An 18,395-nucleotide genomic window follows, 5' to 3' on the forward strand; every position below is an offset into this window, starting at 1 on the left:
AGTACAATTATTGACAACTATATGATTCGTCAATGATTAACCGAACTTTTTATTTGCAATGAAGAACGATTTATCAAAGAGCATCTCACGGCACCTGCAAAATCAGATAGCTGCATGTATACTATAAGTTTTAACTTTTTTTTCTATCTTCCCGTAAAACGAGTGCATTCCTTCTTGAGAATAATTTAGTGTACTAGTACCTATATGTTGTCTTCCAAGAATATTACTAATATCTAAGTAACTGCCATTGAGAACGTGTATTAGTTTTTATTTATTTATTTATTTCTATTTCAACACAACAGGAGTACACCCAGGCCCGTAACCACGGGCGAGGCAGACCAGGCCCGTATCCAAGGGGGTCTAAGGGGGCAGGCCCCATAAATTTTTACTGACTCTCCCTAGAATTTTCACGGTAGGCTTACAAATGAACTATAATATAGTTGGATCGGGTCACCCTAACTTCTACCCCCCTACAGTTTTGGGCTGACTACCGGTCTAAGCCGGTCCCCCCTAAAAGTTTCATGATAGGCTCGTAAATGAACTATAATATGGTGATGGAACTATAATATGGTTGGATCAGACATTCTCTAACTTCTACCGCCCCCCCCTCTACATTTTTGTGCTGGCTACGGGTCTGAGTACACATAATAATAGTGTTCGATTATGTCCTGTACGAGGGTGGGCTGATAAGTTCTCGGCCCGACCTAGAAGGACTTGAGCTGCAGGCATGAAAGTGTGAGGCTATTCAACATGGTCCCCTCGAAGGTCAATACACTTGGCACTTCGATGCTGCAACTTCTCCAATCCCTCTTTAAAAAAAAGATTTCTCAAGGTATGCAAAAAAAAAAAAAAACTGTTCCGCAGCTGTTATCACCTCTTCATTGCAGTGAAATTTCTGTCCTTTCAGTGCTGTTTTGAGTTTTGGAAACAGATAATAATCAGAAGGGGCAAGATCTGGCGAGTAAGGTGGGTGGTCAATGCACTGAAACCCTAGGTCTCTCAGAAAATCCATTGTTCTGCCAGCCTTGTGGACGGGAGCATTGTCCTGCAAGAACAAGACCCCTCGTGTCAACTTTCCCCGGCGCTTTTCTTTAATAGCGTCCTTTACCTTAGCCATCAGACTGCAGTAATATTCTGCAGTTATGGTTTGGCCCTTTGGAAGATAGTCTGAGAGCAAAACACCATCCTTATCCCAGAATATTGAGGCAAGCACCTTCCCTGCGGACTTTTGTGCTTTGAATTTTTTGGGCCTTGGAGATCCTGAGTGGCGTCACTCGTATGACTGCTGTTTGGTTTCCAAATCAAAGTAATGCTACCACGTTTTATTCTGGGTAACAAGCCGATTCAAAAAATCGTCCTTGGAGTTCGCAAAATGCCGTACAATCACCTGCGATGATCTCACACGTTCGCGTTTCTGATCCGCGTTCAAACATTTCGGAATCCATTTCGCAGAAAGCTTGCGCATGTCCAACTGATCATGGATTATTGACCCAACACGTTCTTTGGATATGTGCACTTTGTCAGCTATCTCCTTAAGCGAAATCCGTCTGTTGCTCAAAATCAGGTCATGAATCTGGTCCACATTTTCCGGAGTTGACACTGACACTGGCCTGCCACACCTGTCACCATTTTCTGTTGACAATTCACCACACTTGAAGTTCGCACACCATTGCTTCACAGTGGAGTATGAAGGGTACTGTCCACCCAATGTGTCTAGCATGCAAGCATGGAATTCCTTGGGCGACTTCTGTTGTAGGAAGAACATCATTACACCTCGCAACTCCTCTTTGGTGAATCTGGATCCGCCATGGTTCATTCAATTACCTGTAAAATAAAAACCGTTCACGGTAGAATCGTGAAATTTGGTACTTAAACACATAAAAGATCAACATTTCACATGGCATCAATTACATCAGGGTAGTACATTCGGAAGGAGGTTGGGTCCAGAACTTATCAGCCGACCCTCGTAACATTAGTATTACACAATTAGCTTACATTATACATGTTATACATACATTATATGTGTTACACACTTTTTACATTTGATAAGCACAGCGCTGATTGTGAATCGAGCGAATAATCTTTCCCCCACCACCTGGCAAAATCTGAAACGAAGTTACTGGATCCAGGTAACTAAGTAACAAGTAGTTTGTTTGTCTTTGAAATATAGATTATTAAGTTTGATATAATTTCTCGTCTTAGCAACATTGACAGTAGATCTGTTTACTCTCAAGGTACTTGAGGAAAATGTAACTATTGAACGCCCATTTGTGATTACATGATAACATATTTGTTTTCAAATATATTCTCATTAATTGTATTAATTGTATCAAAAACGTGTAGAATCATATCTTACGTTTATTTCAATTATTTTTGCGTTCTCAAGTGGTTAATATAATAAACTTGTTGATAGCTCATGTACTTAAAGTAGAACAATTCAATTTCAAGATTTAAACAATAGAAAAACCAAAGATGGCCTAAATTTAGCTGCTATAATCTCAATAAATAATCATTGAGCTCAATAGCTGTTGACAGTCTTGTACGACAGACAGTTCCGTTGCTGTGTGTTTGAATTGTGGAAGGTAAGATAGATCGAATATTTATATTTATTTTCTGTATTTTTACCTACATCCTAACAATAATAGAGCCTAATGATCTGAATCCCATCATTAGATTTCGAAATTTTCCTGGATTGTAGGGATGCGCACGAGACAAGATTTGAGGATGTCTCGTCTCGAAAATGTGCTGTAAAAGGGATGTCTCGACTCGAAAAATGTATATTTCTCTATTGGAAAAGCTGTGTCTCGACTCGAATTTTGTCGTGAAAATTCTGTCTCGACTCGTCTCGTGCGCATCCCTACTGGATTGTTTTCATATATATTAATAGTTTGTGTGATTCACTGACATTACCACTATCAAATGCTGTGTAGTTGAAATCAAAATACCAGGTTAAGCCAAATTACTTTACCTCTGAATTCACTTACCGTTACCATTGTGTATCCAACAACTGGATTCTAGGGATGCGGACGAGACAAGATTTGTGGCTGTCTCGTCTCGAAAATGTGCTGTAAAAGTGATGTCACGACTCGAAAAATGTATATTTCTCTATTGGAAGAGCCGTGTCTCGACTCGAATTTTGACAGGGAAATCCTGTCTCGATTCGTCTCGTGCGCATCCCTACTGGATTCCACGCCGAACAAGTCAGTCAATAATCTCTCTGGTGTACAGACTTTATCAACTGTATCAACATCACTCTTTGTTACCAGCATCATTGAATACAGATAAACAAAAAAATCAAGATGCCAGAACAAGTAGTAGTTAGCAGGAGTTAAATCAAGTGAATATTGCAAGTAAAAGACGTTTTAGTAAAATTTAATCTTTCAGTTCAACATCACACTTATGCCCTTTGGGGTAAGGAAGACGATGATTAAAGCAAGTGAATGATGGGGGAATAATTGGTGGAATGTGAATGTGAGGGAAACGAGAGTACCCTGATAAAACCCACGGACACGATGTTGTCCAACCCAAGCGTACTTGGGCGGGGATCGAACCAGAACTCCCACACACTAGAGGTTAGCGCTCTACCACTGAGTTACACTACCCCAATCAAGACGATTTCGTCTTGTAAGTTATTGAGAATGTACATAATCTTTTGTTGACGTCTCGTTGAGTGGTGTGATGTAACATAAGAACATCAGATCTGTTTGCCAGTGTATAATGGTAATTTCTTCCCCTTGCTATTAAAAAAAATGGGTATACAATAAACAGGAAAAATGATGAGATGGTGAAAAGAATATTGGTGTTACTTCATACGATGTTACCAGACCTTCACTCGAATAGTATTTCTCTCAGTTCCTCTAACTTCCTATAGAGTCAAGCAGCAAGATCATTGATAGAATTCTGTTGTGGAATGAAAAAGTCAGCCAAACCTACCTATTGATTTTGTAATGATAATATCTATTGACAGTTATATTTTTTATTTCCGTTTACAAGATTTTTCGCGATTCCTGACACTTCTGAAACCAAGCATAGCCCTATATTTATGTTTGTGTGTGTGTTCATGGAGATAAATATTAGTACTCTTTGCTTTAAAGAAGAACAATTAACCATTCTTATCTTTAATGATAATGAAATAATGTATACATCTCTGTATGTCATCAGTTTTTCGTATAGAAAGAAATGACCTAGAGTCACTACACGGATGGATCTTCAAATCTAATCACATACGAAGCCCTTTTTTCGATTTTCGGTTCCGGGGAGAATTTACGGGGGTGATTATCTTCCCGAAAATGTATGCACGTTTCTCGAATATTTAAGAATACCTTGTCTGCATGCAACCCTCATTACATAATGCGTGCGCGGGCTTACATAATAGCAAAGGATAAATGTCCGGCAATGGATGTCCTGTCTTTTTTATTTTTTATTCACGTTCTGAACTAAGACCTGGCAATAATGGGTGCTTTAAAATAATATATAAATAAAGGATATAAGTACTACAAATGAATCAAGGGCGGCTTGTGAGGAAAGTTACACTGGTAAATATCATATTTTTTTTTCGCTAGAAGCTAAGGAAAGAAAGATTATCTAGCATTCTAATTCTAGCCATATGAAAAGAATTTGAAGATAAATTTTCTTCTGTTAGCTTGTAGTGATAAAATTAGAATTCGTGATAAAAGTTACCAGTTTTATCAATGTAGCATTTCTCATTGACTCTGAAATATTATGTGTTTTATATTTTTATCATATTGATCCTAAAACAGCTTTCATTTTGTATTTTCATCAGGCTGCTAGTGTAGGCAATAGGTCTATCTTTCTTTTAGTAGGAAAATTACTATTTATATTTCTTTATTTTCATCTGTAGGTTGGTGACCATGAATAGTATAAAACTTGGAATTATCATCACCGCCATTGCTATGATGGCGGTCCTATTTACAGACACAGAAGCTCTTCCTAAAGGTAACGGTAGGCCTATATCTTTTCACATTTTCTATTATGATGGTATTTTGTTGCTTATGCTACTTGTGTTACTGAGTTATGAGTAATCAAAATCGATATTAAATATATATCGTACAATATCTACGAAACTCGTCTGATCTTTAAGAAATTTGTCATTAAAGTAGATTTTGAATTCTTTAGTAAACACATGAAAAATTTTCTTGCGAAGTTCTTTAGATTCGGAATTATGAGTCATCCGGAGTTATAGGTCAAATCTGAGGTTTCGTACTTAGTAAAATTTTTGAAAAACAATAATTAGTTGGAAATACATGAAACAACCTGTAAAACATTAATATAATACTAAATGATATCCTGATAAATGTAAGTAAATGTAGCATGTCACTTATTATAAAGGTTTGCTAAAATCAATGGAGGATGAATCATTTTAACACAAGATGTTAATAAAATAAATCATTTTTTAAAAAAAGTCATTGTTTTACTCACACGTTAGCTTTATCATTCCAGCAGTTCAGCAATCTCGAAGCCTTGTAAATGGAAGTCGCAGAGCATGCTACTACGAATCGTGGCAAGCGTATAGTGGTTACGATCCGGATGATATTCCTGTTGATCTATGCAACTACATTATTTACTCCTTTATCGGTGTCAATGATCAGACATGGGAAGTCAGAATTGATGATCCCTACGTAAGTACAAATATAATACATGTAGCTGCAAATTGAAATTTTATTTATTTAATTTATTTATTTATAAACATTCCGTTTAAAATTCAACACGTAAAATTATCTCATAGCTAAATGGGCAGCGTTTTAAATGAGTGTGCGAAACCTGAATTCAGTTCCGGTAGAAGCTCATATGGTTCGGATTCCATGCAAGGCTATAGGTGTACGAGTATGTCTCAAGTAACCTTGGCTCTGAAAAGAGGCGTTAAACTCTAACACGAACACTCAACACCAACATAAAAGTAGAATGAGAAAATATACAAGATGTTTCTCAATGCACTCGGAAACGACTACTAGGATGTACATTATTTTGAGATGCTGCCCCAATTTTTTGTTTATCCATTTTCAGACTTCCAACCTATGCTATGCATAAATGTCAATTATCTTACACTGAGAAAAATGTTCGCTTGCTGAGTGAGAGTTAAATAGATACTCGGTTGCTAGTAGCCCAATTTGTGGTAGAACTGCCCTTTTCGAATAAATCCTCTCTAGTACCACGGTTGGTTGGCCAACCGTTGGGGATTGAGTGAGATTTGGTCAAAACGATGCGTGATGGTCGGTGCGAGCCTATAAAGAGAAAGCTTACGTTGGCCCAACGTTGGTTAAATGTATGGTTGGACAACCAACTATTCTCCTGACCTTCACGCAACGACACTAGAATGTACTGTTTTCCCAACCAAGAAATACGTTACTTTACCGTTGGCTAAATGTTGGGAAACAGCTCTTTAGGTTGGGAAATGGCGGCCACCGTTGGTATATCGCATCGCCAACATTTCCCCAACGTTGGGCCAAGCAATTTTGCTACTAGGGCTCTTTGTTACTAGTAACCGAACAGTACTCAGTTAAGCCATCCTTTGCTCTTTTAACCTATTTCTGGGCTGCTAATTACCGAGAAAATTGGCAAGAATGTTTTCAACCTGTTCACTTGGTTAATTAAAACCCCTTAAAAACAGTGGGTTTGGGGTCGAATGTATAAAAAGCCCTGAGGCAACATGAAGGATATCCTTGTACCAAGTTTCAACCAAACTGACCTGTTTGGGAGAGCTCTAGCTGTGTTAAAATGATCGAAGCGTTCCTATTATTACATTCTTCACAGATGAGCAAGAAACGACAAGATTTTCCGCAAAAAGTGTAACGAGTACCACCTTAATAGCCGTGCGTGTTATGGTGTTATCGTACTGATCCGTGGGTAGATTGTTGGAATTGTCTCAATTCCATTATAAACTTTTTTTTTTTTTTACTTTTCTTAATGATCAATATGTACTCGATTGTATTAGTCAGCTACTCGGTTAAATGAGCGAAGTTTAACTAACGAGTTTGTAATAACCGAGTACACTCATGTCCAAAATGATTGTCGCATAAGTGTCTTCTTATAAGAATATAATTTCATAATGATTTTGCAGGGTACTTGTAATACTGATACTATGTGTATAATCGGGAAATGTAATTTTTTTGTGGTAAATTTCATAGGAAAAGAGTTATAAATACGAAAATTAGAATGAATAAAACAAAATGTTGCTAAATGGACAAGAAAGTTTTATTTTCGTTTTATTGTTCTTATTTACTGCTCTTTTGATATGAAATTTCCCACATACGTGACTTTGCCGATTATACACGTACTAACATTGTAAGAAATACCAGGCGAATTCGTTATCAAATTATATTCCTACAACAACATATGTATAGACATGCGACAATAGTTTTGGGCATGAGTGTACTTCCTATTGACAAAGCAACTCGGTTACTAGAAACCGAAATTTTGGCTAATTTAACCGTTCAAATTTTCTCAATACATACAGAACAGCTATGCCTGTCTGTCAACAGGCATTGAAGCAAAAACGGTCAGAAATTTATTTTTTTTATTTTTATTTTATTTTATTTTATTTTATTTTATTTTATTTTATTTTATTTTATTTTTTTATTTTATTTTTATTTTTTATTTTTTGAAATTGATTCAGCATCCCTAGAATAGTTCCACCTCTTCTATATTAATCCTCTATTCAGTCCGGGAAGCAGGCCTGTAGCCAGCCCAAAAATGTAGGGGGGGTGTAACACTCCCCTCTTCACCACTTCTTTAAGGGTAATGTTATGTAGGTTTGTGAACACACTATACTTGTCCAAGATAAATCGTGACGATAGTACAGCGTTGATGTTCTAGTTGTAAACGAATTAATGAATTCGTTGGCCCAGCCGGAAGATCACAGGACTCGTGTCAGAACGACAGGATCCCTCCTTGGAAGTTAACCATCAGGTTGAGCTTTGACCAATATTCGGAGAAGTAATGAAGTTTTCCAACAAGATAATATCATTATCATTTTTAAATAACAAATTACACCAAATATCCCATATGAATTGCCTTTATTCAATCTGAGTTTATTGAATTGTTATCAATAGGCAGCCTAAACTTAGTATAAGTTGTTTATATATAGTTCAATAGCTATATCCATGCACTCACTATAGACAAGGTGAATAGTAATCAGGTTCTACAGTCATAAGCATAACGCAACATAGGCTACAGGACATGCAAAACAAAAGCACGGAAAATTGACAGGGTAATTACATGCAATAGCAACTATAGAAACTCAGGAGCAAGATTCAGTCAATCAGTCAGAACACACACCAAGATTCGTAGTGACCAAATTGTAAACATTAACATTAATTAATTAACCATTCACTATTCATATCGTATACGTAGAATGCAACATTATTCATTTCACAATTATGTTACTTTTATTTATCATAAAGTCATTGACTATCATAATGTCGTAAATCTAATAATTATCTTTTTTTCACAAATTGATATTTTGTCACTCGAATCAGGTGATTATTCATATTATGTTATTACGCTGAGTATCCCCGTCTTGCTTATGGTTAAAAGTAGTTAGCTATTAAGAGTAAGGGCAGAACCATGAAAGTGCATAAACAGATACGAACAAACAGCTTAGGCATGTAGGGAGCAAACAATTCTCATAAACATATTTTCATGTATAAAGTTTTTAATTTAATCATATAGAATTTGCATAAATTTGGATATCACGCGGCCGGTTGTATCGAATTTGGTTCTAGAGGGCGAAATTAACTATTCAGTACCACATTATTTTCAGCATTAATTGATCTTCAACCAAATTATAACTTTCAACGGATAGTAAAATGTTATTACCAGTCTTTTATCTGGATTACACTTTAATTACAGATATTTATTTTGTTTCTTGTTATATTTAATATTAAATGTCCACATTTAGTAAGAATCACACTTAGCTTTATTAGCAAACTTTTTTTTTTCACAATCAAATTTGTTCTTCTTCTTCATGCAACGTTAGCTTTTCAGGCGCAGAATTTTAAGTATTTATTTGCCACTAAACTGAATGATTCATTTAATAATTACGAATGAGATTAAATAAATTATAATAATGTAATAACAAATAAATGACTATTTAGACATTAATAACACAAAGAAATTTCATATTTGTAATGCCATCAAGTAAGTTGATGGGGCATTACAATTTGCCGGTGGTGGCGAAAATTTTATCAGAGGATAAAATTTTAAATTCAAATCACATCTGTTTACAACTTAATTTCTATATATTTCGATAACTATATAGGGTCCAAATCCACTTTATTTAATTTCCATAATTATTTCCCAAATAGCTTAAACAGGTTACATTTCAATTGCAGTACCATAAAAAATAATGAACAATTAAAGAATGGAATTGTTATGGCACCAACAAATAGATTTGTTGCAGCTGCAACGAAGCTTCAATGATAACCTATATAAACTCCAATGATAACTTATATAAAATAAACGATAACACTAATTAAAGTCAAACATCAAATTTCAACATCAAGTAAGTTCCCATTTTCTTTTAACCTGTATCACGGAACATTTCTTTCTTTTCTGTCTTCTTTGTTTTAGATTCATAATTCTGAAACAAATCCCATCTTCGTTTTATCCATGTCTTATCTGGTGTTCGGGTCTCCAATCTTCTCAATTGCCTTTTTCTTCTTATGGTTTTACGATGATCTTGAATCTTCTTTTTGCCGTAGGTTTGATATTGAACTGTCTTCCTTTCTTGCTGTTTCAAATCTTTCTTTTCCACCTTAGCTTTCTTCCTCACTTCTTTCAAGCGCTGATAGAGTCGTCTCATTTTATTAGCTGTCGATTGTCTTATCCCGTTAAGATATATTCCATTGGGTTGTTCTACATTGTATTTCTTTTTCCTTCTTTTCCACAACAGATACTTATTGTTACTATAAATATAATTCAAGCAATCATTCGCTGTAATTACATTTGCTATTTTCTCAATTTCTTCTCGTCGAGATAGAGGCATAAGATGATAATGTAGTTGTTTATCTACGTAGAACTGACAAACTTTCACTTTTTCATAAATCTCACACTTTGATATGTTCTCCTTTTTCTTTCTAAAGTACCCTTGTCTTCTGTCTTCTCTTAATTTCTTCCTTTTCTTTACATATTTCCTTCTCTTGTGTGCTATGGATTTCTTTCTTGTTCTATGAGAAGAGTTTCTTTCTTTGCTTTCATTTAGTTTCTTTCTTGTTTTCCGTTTCATTATTCTCTTCTTCATGTTCCTTTTGTCAAAATCTGTTTCCTTCAACTTGCATTCTTCTACTTCATTTGTTTCCATTTCCTTTCGAGTGTCCACCTCTTTCTTTGTCAAGTTGTCTTCGCCAAAATCCGATTTCGTGTCACAATTCTCTACTTTAACATCAGTATCTTGTTTTGATTTACTGTCAACTTTTTCTTCAAATTCTACTTCATCTTGTGTGGGTTTCCTGAAACGTTTTTCTATATGATCGTCGGTTTGCTTATGAATTTCTTCAATAACTCCCTGACTCTCCTGTGTTCGGTTCGTGCACAAGATCATATCTTTCTCCGTTCCCCTCATTCTTAAATCTAGATTTGCATCTATTTGATCGACAGTTTGGTTCGCTTTTCCACTCCTGGTTTCACAATTTCCAAAGGATGTTACTTCCGGGATCACATCTATTTCGAATGTTGGTTTATCTCCACTTTCTTCCGCAAGAAATTTACTTTGTTTACGCTGGTGATCTTTATCTATATTTGGCGTCTTGACCTTTTCTAACTGATGCTCATTTACTAACAATTGGATTTGCTGTGCTTCTTCATCAGTTCTGTCAATTTCGAATTTCTCACCTTCCCCAGTGTCAGACTTATTATCATTTAACTCTTCCTCTGTAACCTTAACCACCTTCTGAAACTCTTTTCTCATTCCTTTGTTGAACTCTTGAGTCTCTTTTTTAATTTCTTCTGTACATTTTTGTCTTTCCTGTGTGGAACTTTGTACCTCATGGCGTATTTGACGAAGTTCTCTCAGTATTCTGTCAAATTTATCTTCTACAGTGTCTTTTTTATTCTCTTTTGATTCTTTTTCGTCATTGTATTCTTCGTCATTTTGTTTTACGTTCTTTTGCACTTCATCATTATATCTTAATTCATTTAGTCCTTTACCATCTTGTTTTCTCGAGCAATTTACACAACACCAAGCAGTAGTAGACATACTTAAAATATCGTACATATCGATATTAACACACTTCCAATGATATAATAAATTACAATTATAACATATAATGGAGCCCACTATCTTTCTAGATTTCTCCAAAGACACCATATACTCACTACAACAACCGTATCTATTGCTGTCTTTCACTTCATTGTTAATGTTCGTACTTTTATTTTGTTTTTCTTTCATTTCATTTTTACAATTTTCGCCCCTTCGAACCTTCGATAAACGTACCGTACCGCGTGTCGTTACTTCTCTTCTAATAGTACTTTAAACCTCCAAAAACAGTTCCTCGTCGAACTGACATTCTGTTCTTCATCCAGGATGATAGGTCGCCAATTGTAACACTCCCCTCTTCACCACTTCTTTAAGGGTAATGTTATGTAGGTTTGTGAACACACTATACTTGTCCAAGATAAATCGTGACGATAGTACAGCGTTGATGTTCTAGTTGTAAACGAATTAATGAATTCGTTGGCCCAGCCGGAAGATCACAGGACTCGTGTCAGAACGACAGGATCCCTCCTTGGAAGTTAACCATCAGGTTGAGCTTTGACCAATATTCGGAGAAGTAATGAAGTTTTCCAACAAGATAATATCATTATCATTTTTAAATAACAAATTACACCAAATATCCCATATGAATTGCCTTTATTCAATCTGAGTTTATTGAATTGTTATCAATAGGCAGCCTAAACTTAGTATAAGTTGTTTATATATAGTTCAATAGCTATATCCATGCACTCACTATAGACAAGGTGAATAGTAATCAGGTTCTACAGTCATAAGCATAACGCAACATAGGCTACAGGACATGCAAAACAAAAGCACGGAAAATTGACAGGGTAATTACATGCAATAGCAACTATAGAAACTCAGGAGCAAGATTCAGTCAATCAGTCAGAACACACACCAAGATTCGTAGTGACCAAATTGTAAACATTAACATTAATTAATTAACCATTCACTATTCATATCGTATACGTAGAATGCAACATTATTCATTTCACAATTATGTTACTTTTATTTATCATAAAGTCATTGACTATCATAATGTCGTAAATCTAATAATTATCTTTTTTTCACAAATTGATATTTTGTCACTCGAATCAGGTGATTATTCATATTATGTTATTACGCTGAGTATCCCCGTCTTGCTTATGGTTAAAAGTAGTTAGCTATTAAGAGTAAGGGCAGAACCATGAAAGTGCATAAACAGATACGAACAAACAGCTTAGGCATGTAGGGAGCAAACAATTCTCATAAACATATTTTCATGTATAAAGTTTTTAATTTAATCATATAGAATTTGCATAAATTTGGATATCACGCGGCCGGTTGTATCGAATTTGGTTCTAGAGGGCGAAATTAACTATTCAGTACCACATTATTTTCAGCATTAATTGATCTTCAACCAAATTATAACTTTCAACGGATAGTAAAATGTTATTACCAGTCTTTTATCTGGATTACACTTTAATTACAGATATTTATTTTGTTTCTTGTTATATTTAATATTAAATGTCCACATTTAGTAAGAATCACACTTAGCTTCATTAGCAAACTTTTTTTTTTTTTCACAATCAAATTTGTTCTTCTTCTTCATGCAACGTTAGCTTTTCAGGCGCAGAATTTTAAGTATTTATTTGCCACTAAACTGAATGATTCATTTAATAATTACGAATGAGATTAAATAAATTATAATAATGTAATAACAAATAAATGACTATTTAGACATTAATAACACAAAGAAATTTCATATTTGTAATGCCATCAAGTAAGTTGATGGGGCATTACAGGGGCGACTGAAGTTTTGGGGAGCCCGATGCAACCATATTATACAGGGTTTTCATAAAGTCTGGACGGATTTAATTTGCTTATAATTTTCATAAAAATGCTCATAATGAAATCAAATAAAGTGCAAACGGTAGCGGAAGGATTAAATTTTTAGTTGGCAACACTGTTAGATGAGCGGCAACTCTGAACACGTTGAGAGAGGGAGAGGGAGGGCAAGGGTCAGTTTCTTACCAAATTCCATCCATTGTTGTTTTCATTATTGTTTCAATGTTGACTGTTAAAAGTAAGTTGTAAGCTGTATTGGTGTGTGTGTCTTTTAAAGAAATAAATAAATGAAAAACTCCTCTGAGAAGACTATTTTTTTACCGTATCAAAGATGGCGTCGGTGAAAGAGAAAGCGCAATGTGTTCTGTGGTACGCAGAGCTAAAATCACCAATTCTGGTGTGTCGAAAGTTCACCAAAGAGTTCAAAAAGCCGGCACGTGAAAACGGAAGTTTATGCAAAGAAGCCAAATGATTTGGAGAACTTAAAGGACAAAATCAGGGCGTCTGTGGCTGGCATTTCGGATCAAACACGGCGGAACGCTGTTGAGTGGATTCCAGCGCCGCATACGCGAATGTGTGGACGTAAATGGCGCCCAGTTGGAGGTGTGGCGGTGAATGAACTGAGCTGGTGCAGATTACAGGTAAAAATTTAATCCTTCCGCTACCGTTTGCACTTTATTTGATTTCAATATGAGCATTTTTATGTAAATTATAAGCGAATTAAATCCGTCCAGACTTTATGAAAACCCTGTAGTTCATCACCATATTATAGTTCATATGCCAGTCTACCGTGAAAATTTTAGGTGGGCCAGCCAAAATCCTGGATATGGGCCTGCAAGAAGTGATAGAAATTTACAACAATATCCTATTTCAATATTGATCTCCTTAAGCAAAACTGATAGAAGATAGATACGCTTACCGTTTTTGATACGCTTTCAATGTCCTAACAATAAATTTCTTCATAAGATTTATTACTCTATACAAACTGGAAGTGCTGGAAATAAAATATGTCATATTCTCACTCTTCGATTATACAAGATAAATATCCAGAGTTTTTAACAATAAACTAACAAATTTTGAGGCTCAGATTCGAAAATGTGCCATTTCATTTATTCCGTTCACTTTCAGCTTGATCTCGATCAAAATGGGCAACCAGGAAATTTCAGAAGATTCACCAACTTGAAAAACAAGCAACCAGGATTGGTTACAAGTGTTTCACTCGGAGGATGGGCAGAAGGAGGCGAAAAGTTTTCCAATCTTGTTTCAGTACCACAACGACGTGCTACATTCATTGCGAGTATTGTCGGTGAGTAATACGTTAATACTATAATATGGTCCGTTAGAACAATGCTAATCACAGAGCACTAAGGATTTGTTGGAAATGTGCTTCAGTATTTTGAACATTACTATATTCATTCATTTAATTGTTATTTAGGGGGGTGAGACACTTAAATATATGCAAATCCCTGTCCCTTAAATGTATCACTGTTAAGTAAACGTGTATATATAGACCGCTTGGATACCAAGTGCCCCATGTATAAGAATGGAAACATAGACTAATGGAATAATTCACTTCTATATATACGTTTCTGTTTGTTTTTCAAGTGGTTTATTGTAAATTATTAATCCATAAACTGTATAATTATGGTTTTGGTTGTCAGCATAACAGAAATATAATTTTTTTAAATGAAATTTTGATCTTCAAATTTACCTTCTGGAAAATTTCAACTTTGGACTTAAGCCACTTGGGATCCAAGCGAACCATATATATGTACGTATACATTAATCAATAATATAGTAATTAACGAAAACATGAAACTCTTCATATAGCCTAACCGAGAATACCCTTTATACTCACTTTTTTGATTAAGTGATCAGGTAGCGTTTATCTCCTATAGATCCAAAACGTCTTAGTGGGTTCCTCCATATTCATAGCATAGCCTATGTTCCTCCATGTCCGATTGTTCACCCGCAACATCATATCAGAGATGATTTTTTTCAAATGCTGCACGAACTGCATCTTTTAGTTGCTCCTTAGAGTATCAGGTTTCTCGCACCTCGTCTTTCACAACACTCAAGAGTGCATTGTCAGGTGTGCTGAGAACTGGGTTTCTTGGAGACCAAGGCATTAGAAACAGAAGCCTTCTGACTTACGTCCAATCCAGCGGTTTGGGAAAATTTCGTTCCGAAGTTCATGGACGAATAATAATAATAATAATAAAAAAAAAACATAATGTACTTGCGCACCGTCCTGTGGAAAAGTTATGGTGTCGGCAATCCCTTTTGCTGTTAACTCAGGAAGTAAGCATTACTTTCAAATATTCAGGCTCAATATTAACAGACAAAAATCATATTCACGAAGAAATTAAATGTCGACTAAAAGCAGGAATTCGTATTACTATTCGGTTCAAAATCTCTTGTCGTCGCGAATTCTGTCGAGAAATTTGAAGCTTAAACTATATAAAACGATAATCATGCCTGTTGTTCTGTATGGTTGCGAAACATGGTCGCTTACTCTGAGGGAAGAACATAGGCTGAAAGTATTTGAGAACAAGATCCTGAGACGAATAATCAGACCCAAGAGAAACGGGAATGGGGAATGGCGGAAACTTCATAACGAGGAACTACATACTTTATACGTTTTACCCCAACATTGCTGGGTCGTCAAGTCTAGGAGGCTTAGGTGGGCGGGTCATGTAGCTAGAATGGAAAAAAGTAGAAACGCTTTCAAAGTCTTGACTGGAAGACCAATCGTAAAACGACCATTAGGAAGACTAGGCGCAGATGGGAGAACAATATTAAGATGGATCTCGCAGAGATAGGAATACAAAGTAGAAACTGGATCCAATTGGCTAAGGATAGAAGTCAGTGGAGATCTTTTGTGAACGCGGTATTGAATCTCCGGGTTCCATAGGCCATAGAGTTAGTTAGTAAGCATTCATTGGTCATTTTGAGATAAGTTTGCTGATTAACAGGACTATCGACAAAATAAAGGTGGCCACAAAAGTATTTCGCGTAGTCTCTGCCCAAACCGTCACGTGGGGTGAATTCGGTGCAATTACATTAATATATATATATATATATATATATATATATATATATATATATATATATATATATATATATGGATTATTTTTCGACCAGAAATAAATATACCGATTACGAGAGCTACGAAAGATAGCACATTCACAATTCTTCTTGTTGTTTATGCTTAGAAATCATTCTGCCAGCAACTGACATGCACGCTCACGGTATTCCAGTTCAACATTTATCAACTCATTTACGGAATCTGGATGAAAATATTTAAGGTGCAAATCCTTCCTCGCATGATCTTGCGTTATCGATCTTGCGATGCCTAACTCTGAAAAACGTTTGCGTGTTCATTTCATAGGCGCTCGTTCAATCGATGCTTTCACAGCTGCACAAGTCAAGCGGCAAGTATTCGGTCTCCCACTTCGACGAGCATTTGGAATAGTTCCTGTTGCATGTGATTTATTATTTTCCCACTCCAGTAACGTTGCTCGTGATGGTGTTACTTTGTTAAAAACCATCACAAAGTCGTTCATTATTTCTTCCGTTATTTTTCTTGCGATTCCAGAGACTTAGACCCACACACAAGCCACCAAACCCTCCTCCACTGTGGAAATGCTTGTATCTGCCAACAGGATTCACTGGATAGAATTGTTCGCGCGGTTTTTTTTTTTTTCTACCACCAGAAGGCAATAATGAATTCAATAGTGCCAATTGCACTATGTAGAATAGCAAAGTGAAGTATGAAAGCCAGTTTAATATTAATAACAAATGTGTTCATTAACCGTTACACAATTTGATAATATAATGTAATATTGACTATAAAAGCACTTCTAGGCCAGGCTGTATATCGGTGGAGTATCTTCTTCTCCTTTCCCAGCAAAACCTTGAAAAACACTCCTATCACTTAAGAGTTCCTTACTTATTCAAGTCAATTTATGAATACACAAAGAATGAGATTAAATGCAATTAAATAAAACGTTGTACTGATTGCAGCCTCACACAAAGAATGAGATTAAATGCAATTAAATAAAACGTTGTACTGATTGCAGCCTTACACAAAGAATGAGATTAAATGCAATTAAATAAAACATTGCACTGATTGCAGCTTTATATTTACGATCCTAAAAATATTTTGTCACCTTCTTTAAACATCCGTATAGATTCGATTACAGCCTATATTCCTAAATTAACTCTCAAAAGAATAAAGTTTCCCAATTCTGAAATTAGTCTCTAAATTATTTAAACTAATTATTATAATTTCAGCTAATACTACCGTCAATTATGAGTTTCTATGGGTTAAAATAAGAAAAATTAGTAATATGTCCCGTTAGTCAGTTACTTTTTACTATTAGTGAAGTGCTCTCTGATATCGTCATTTTCGATCATTTATATGTCTCCCCCTCCCCCAAGTTGCGGGAACTGAATTTGGATTTAAACGACTTCGAAAGTGTCACTGTTCGTCTCCGCGACCCCGAAATCTATGGATTCAGCACTAATATCGGCCATTTCCCATCATTTTTATATATCTTCCCTCCACTCCCCTAAGTTGCACCGTCAAAGTAAAATGATAAAAACACTTCCAGGCCCGAGCCTCATCTATGTTGAAAATTTGATCGAGATCGGTTGGGTGGTTCAAGAATTATTATGTCACAAACATATGACTTTCATTTATTATAGTATACATGTATTTATAAAATGTACAGTACAATCACTTTTGTGTATTTCCTATAGATCTTCTGAATGAATACAACTTTGATGGGCTTGATTTGGACTGGGAATACCCAGGAAGCTCAGATCGAGGAGGAAAGCCTGAGGATAAACAAAATTTTCTATCTTTTGTCCGAGAGTTAAGAGCAGCATTCGATGCAGAGGGCAAAGGATGGGAGTTAACAGCTGCTGTCACTATTCTCAGGAGCTATCTGGAAAATGGATATGCAGTGGCTGAGCTCTGTGGGTAAGAAAGACTTTGACTCCTTTGGGTATAATCTTTTAGTCAATATAACCTTCTAGTAACGCTATCAGCAGTATGCATGCTATCAGTAGCAGTAGTAATGCTATCAGCGGCTGCATTGCGTTATTCACGGTGCAGCCATATATTCTGTCAAATTTTTTAAAGCTGTAAAAGTCCTTTTCGAAAGATAGTTTCCATTACAGACTCATATAAACAATTAGAACCTTCGTACCGTAACGTCACACCGTATGCTGTGTATAGGAAATTGCAGATCTTCCTGACTGGCTGAAAACCCTATTAAAATTTTACTTTCACACACATAAAACCGGCATCAATATAATTAGGAACTGTTTG

At 35.7% G+C, this 18,395-nt stretch overlaps 1 protein-coding gene across 7 annotated transcripts in view; it reads left to right on the forward strand.

Moving 5' to 3' along the window:
• LOC145680367 (endochitinase-like) overlaps window positions 1–18,395 on the forward strand; it is a 54,572-nt gene that overhangs the window by 9,525 nt on the left and 26,652 nt on the right. Inside the window, exons 1-5 of one of the 7 annotated variants that reach the window (XM_081750782.1) lie at window positions 2,525–2,582; window positions 4,862–4,962; window positions 5,461–5,639; window positions 14,186–14,363; window positions 17,822–18,044. In XM_081750782.1, the coding sequence (XP_081606908.1) occupies window positions 4,872–4,962; window positions 5,461–5,639; window positions 14,186–14,363; window positions 17,822–18,044 (671 nt within the window). In that variant the 5' untranslated portion in view covers window positions 2,525–2,582; window positions 4,862–4,871. Of the gene's footprint in view, window positions 1–2,524; window positions 2,583–4,861; window positions 4,963–5,460; window positions 5,640–14,185; window positions 14,364–17,821; window positions 18,045–18,395 lie in introns of those variants that run through there. The other 6 variants (XM_081750783.1, XM_081750785.1, XM_081750787.1 and 3 more) reach the window with 6 other exon arrangements.

Source organism: Thermobia domestica, chromosome 3 (genome assembly GCF_964235325.1).
Source record: "Thermobia domestica chromosome 3, izTheDome1.hap1.1, whole genome shotgun sequence".
In the NCBI taxonomy this organism is placed as follows: domain Eukaryota; kingdom Metazoa; phylum Arthropoda; class Insecta; order Zygentoma; family Lepismatidae; genus Thermobia; species Thermobia domestica.